General features: G+C 41.4%; 1 protein-coding gene and 1 long non-coding RNA gene across 2 annotated transcripts in view; both read left to right on the plus strand.

Annotated features, from left to right (window-relative positions):
• The window catches only part of LOC117944291, a 17642-nt gene that overhangs the window by 4671 nt on the left and 9902 nt on the right, over positions 1–3069 (plus strand). The window lies entirely within an intron of this gene.
• Positions 2842–3069, plus strand: part of LOC117944254 (phytanoyl-CoA hydroxylase-interacting protein) — a 7971-nt gene continuing 7743 nt past the window's right edge. Inside the window, exon 1 of the mRNA XM_034870908.1 lies at positions 2842–3031. Within this exon, the coding sequence (XP_034726799.1) occupies positions 2852–3031 (180 nt within the window). The 5' untranslated portion in view covers positions 2842–2851. The remainder of the gene's footprint in view (positions 3032–3069) is intronic.

Below are 3069 nucleotides of genomic sequence, written 5' to 3' on the forward strand. Positions count from 1 at the left end.
ATATATATATATATATTTTTTTTTTAAATCCAGAAATGCGTTACAGCACAAACAGATTCCCCTAACATTAGTTATTTGTAGTTTTTTATGAGTTCTCTGTATTCTTCTAATTCTATAATTTGTTTTATTGTCACGACAGAGAACAGAGAAACATCAAAATATTAATGTTCTGATCAATAAATTGTGTAAAAATACAAACTTAAGCTATGAAACTTAAAGTTCTTTTAAACAAAAAAACAATAACAAAAAAACGAAATCGGTAGAGCGTCCTCTGTTGGACAGACTATGTAACGCCATCACTAACAGGGACATTGTAGAGCGTCCTCTGGTGGACAGACTATGCAACACCATCACTAACAGGGACGTTGTAGAGCGTCCTCTGGTGGACAGACTATGCAACACCATCACTAACAGGGACGTTGTAGAGCGTCCTCTGGTGGACAGACTATGTAACGCCATCACTAACAGGGACGTTGTAGAGCGTCCTCTGGTGGACAGACTATGCAAACAAGCATAAGAAAAATGCGAAGAAACAAAATTGTGAAGGTCGGCGGGAATCAAACATGAGGGTTAAGATGCAGGGACAAGCAACCTGGAGGGACAGCTACGTGCTGAGGCTCCACGTTGCAGACGCTGCAGAGACGTACCATCAGTGTGTGAGCCACCGGTGACAGCCAATCAAACACCAGAGGACAGAGGACGACCGGTGACAGCCAATCAAACACCAGAGGACGACCGGTGACAGCCAATCAAACACAGGAGGACTGAGGCCGACCAACAGACTGTCCTCGGCTCGACACTCAAGGCTGTGTGCAGCATCCCGGATCGAATCACTGATGGGGGGGGGCTAACAGGAAATACGATCGTACATCACTCGCTGCTGCTCAGACATCCTGAACCCCCCCCCCCTCTGTTTTGTTTCTGGCCAGACGGCAGGAAGAGCTGCAAGGTGTAGGTCAGCTGGTTTGAGAAGACGTGCACTTCTTCCAGGAGGCGTAGATTTCAGGGGTGGATGCAGGGTGATGTGTCCCAAAAAAACGTCTTGTATATCTGTGTATTATCTGTTTATAATCTGTATATTATCTATATATTATCTGTATATTATCTGTATATTATCTGTATGTTATCTGTGTATTATCTATATATTATCTGTATATTATCTGTATGTTTTCTGTACATTATCTGTGTATTATCTGTATATTATCTTTGTATTATCTGTATATTATCTATATATTATCTGTATATTATCTGTATATTATCTGTATATTATCTATATATTATCTATATATTATCTGTATATTATCTGTATATATACCTGTTTTGTGCAATAACACCGGCTTAAAATGCGTGCAACACTCTGCTGCTACTATATATTCATTATTACTGTTCACCAACTCCTTAATTATGTAAATACTGTATTAAAAAATCCCTTTACCAATGTAAATACCGTACATATCCACACTCCTTATATGTCCTTGTTTATATTTCTACTCTGATATTTATACACATCGTGCAACTGTGATGTAATACAGTATTTCCCTTCAGGAATCAATAAAGTATTTCTTATTCTGAATAATCGAGACAAAAAAACACCCAAATAAGTTCTTTAAGCAGCAATTACGACTTACATCCACGTGGACGGGCGCAGTAGTTCCGACGGGAGCAAAGAAGACGAGAATAACCCGGATTTTCCACCGGGAGCGTTGTGGAAACGAGCGTCGTGATGCCGGATTTTCAGATTTTATTCTCTCTACTTCACACTTTACGAGTCAGTTAGTTAAAGGTGCTGCAGGAAGGATCGTGAAGATCCGGGATTTGGAGCGCTGGATGGCATCCATCCTGTTTTTGTGGTAATTGTAGTTAAAAAAGAAACCCACACTGTTAAAAATTTACAGTAAAGGCACCGTACTTCCATTTTTCCATTTGTTTTTGTCACTTTTCTCCCACATTTTGGGTATTTTGTCGCCTTTTTTCAGACATTTTTGTTGCTATTTTCAGAGTTTTTGTCAGCTTTTTTAGAGTAAGTAAAAAGCTTTTTGTTGCCCTTTTCAAGTTTTTTCGGGGTCTATTTTTGGATATTTCCCCCTTAGTTTTAGCCGCTTTGTGGGCGTTTAGTTTTTCGGTTCGTTTTTGAGGTTTTTGTCACTTTTCTCCCACGTTTTTGTTATTTTGATCAGTACTAGTATCAGTACTACTACTACTTTGATCAGTTGCTTTTTTCCGATATTTCTGTGGCTACTTTCAGAGTTGTTTTCCCATTTTTTACAGTTCATGTGTCTTCTGATAGAGACATTTTTAAAAAAGGGGTCAAATTTGACCCGAGGACAAACCCCGTTAAACCCCACAACGTTGTCTGGCGTAGAAACGGGTCCCAGTGAAACTGGTTTGAGGGGATTTGTTGATTTGATATTTTTTTGGTTTTTGTCCCCTTTTTTTCTACATTTTTGTTGCTATTTTCAGAGTTTTTACTATTTTTGTATTTTTCACCCTTAGTTTTCATTTGAGTTTTGTTTTTCCAGACATTTTTGTCACTTTCCCCCCACGTTTTTGTAAATTTTTTTACAAGACATTTTGGTAGGAGACAACAGGAGACAACAGGGGACAACAGGGGACAACGAGAGACAACAGGAGACAACAGGAGACAACAGGAGACAACAGGGGACAACAAGAGACAACAGGAGACAACGGGAGCGTTGAACCCATGACTATGTCTGGTGTAGACATGAGGACATGGTTCCTGCCACCGCTGGTTTTGGGGGATTTGTTGATTTAATCTCTTTAAGCAGATGTTGCACCGGTGAAACGGGGATTTAACTCTAACTCACACTCTGATCTCTCGGTTTGATGGCAGATGACGGAAATGGACGCCCCCCCCCTCGCCACCCCGTGCAACATCCAGATTTGTGAGGTGACCTGCGACTCCTTCCGCATCCTGTGGGACATGAGCCCAGAGGACAGCGCCCGGACCACGCACTTCTTCATCGACCTGAGCCGCAAGGAGAGCAGGGACCCGAACCGCTTCAAACACAGGGTGGGCCCCCATGTAGCTTCCTCTTGGGGGGGGGGGGG

The sequence above is a fragment of the Etheostoma cragini genome, chromosome 5 (genome assembly GCF_013103735.1).
Source record: "Etheostoma cragini isolate CJK2018 chromosome 5, CSU_Ecrag_1.0, whole genome shotgun sequence".
Taxonomy (NCBI): Eukaryota; Metazoa; Chordata; class Actinopteri; order Perciformes; family Percidae; genus Etheostoma; species Etheostoma cragini.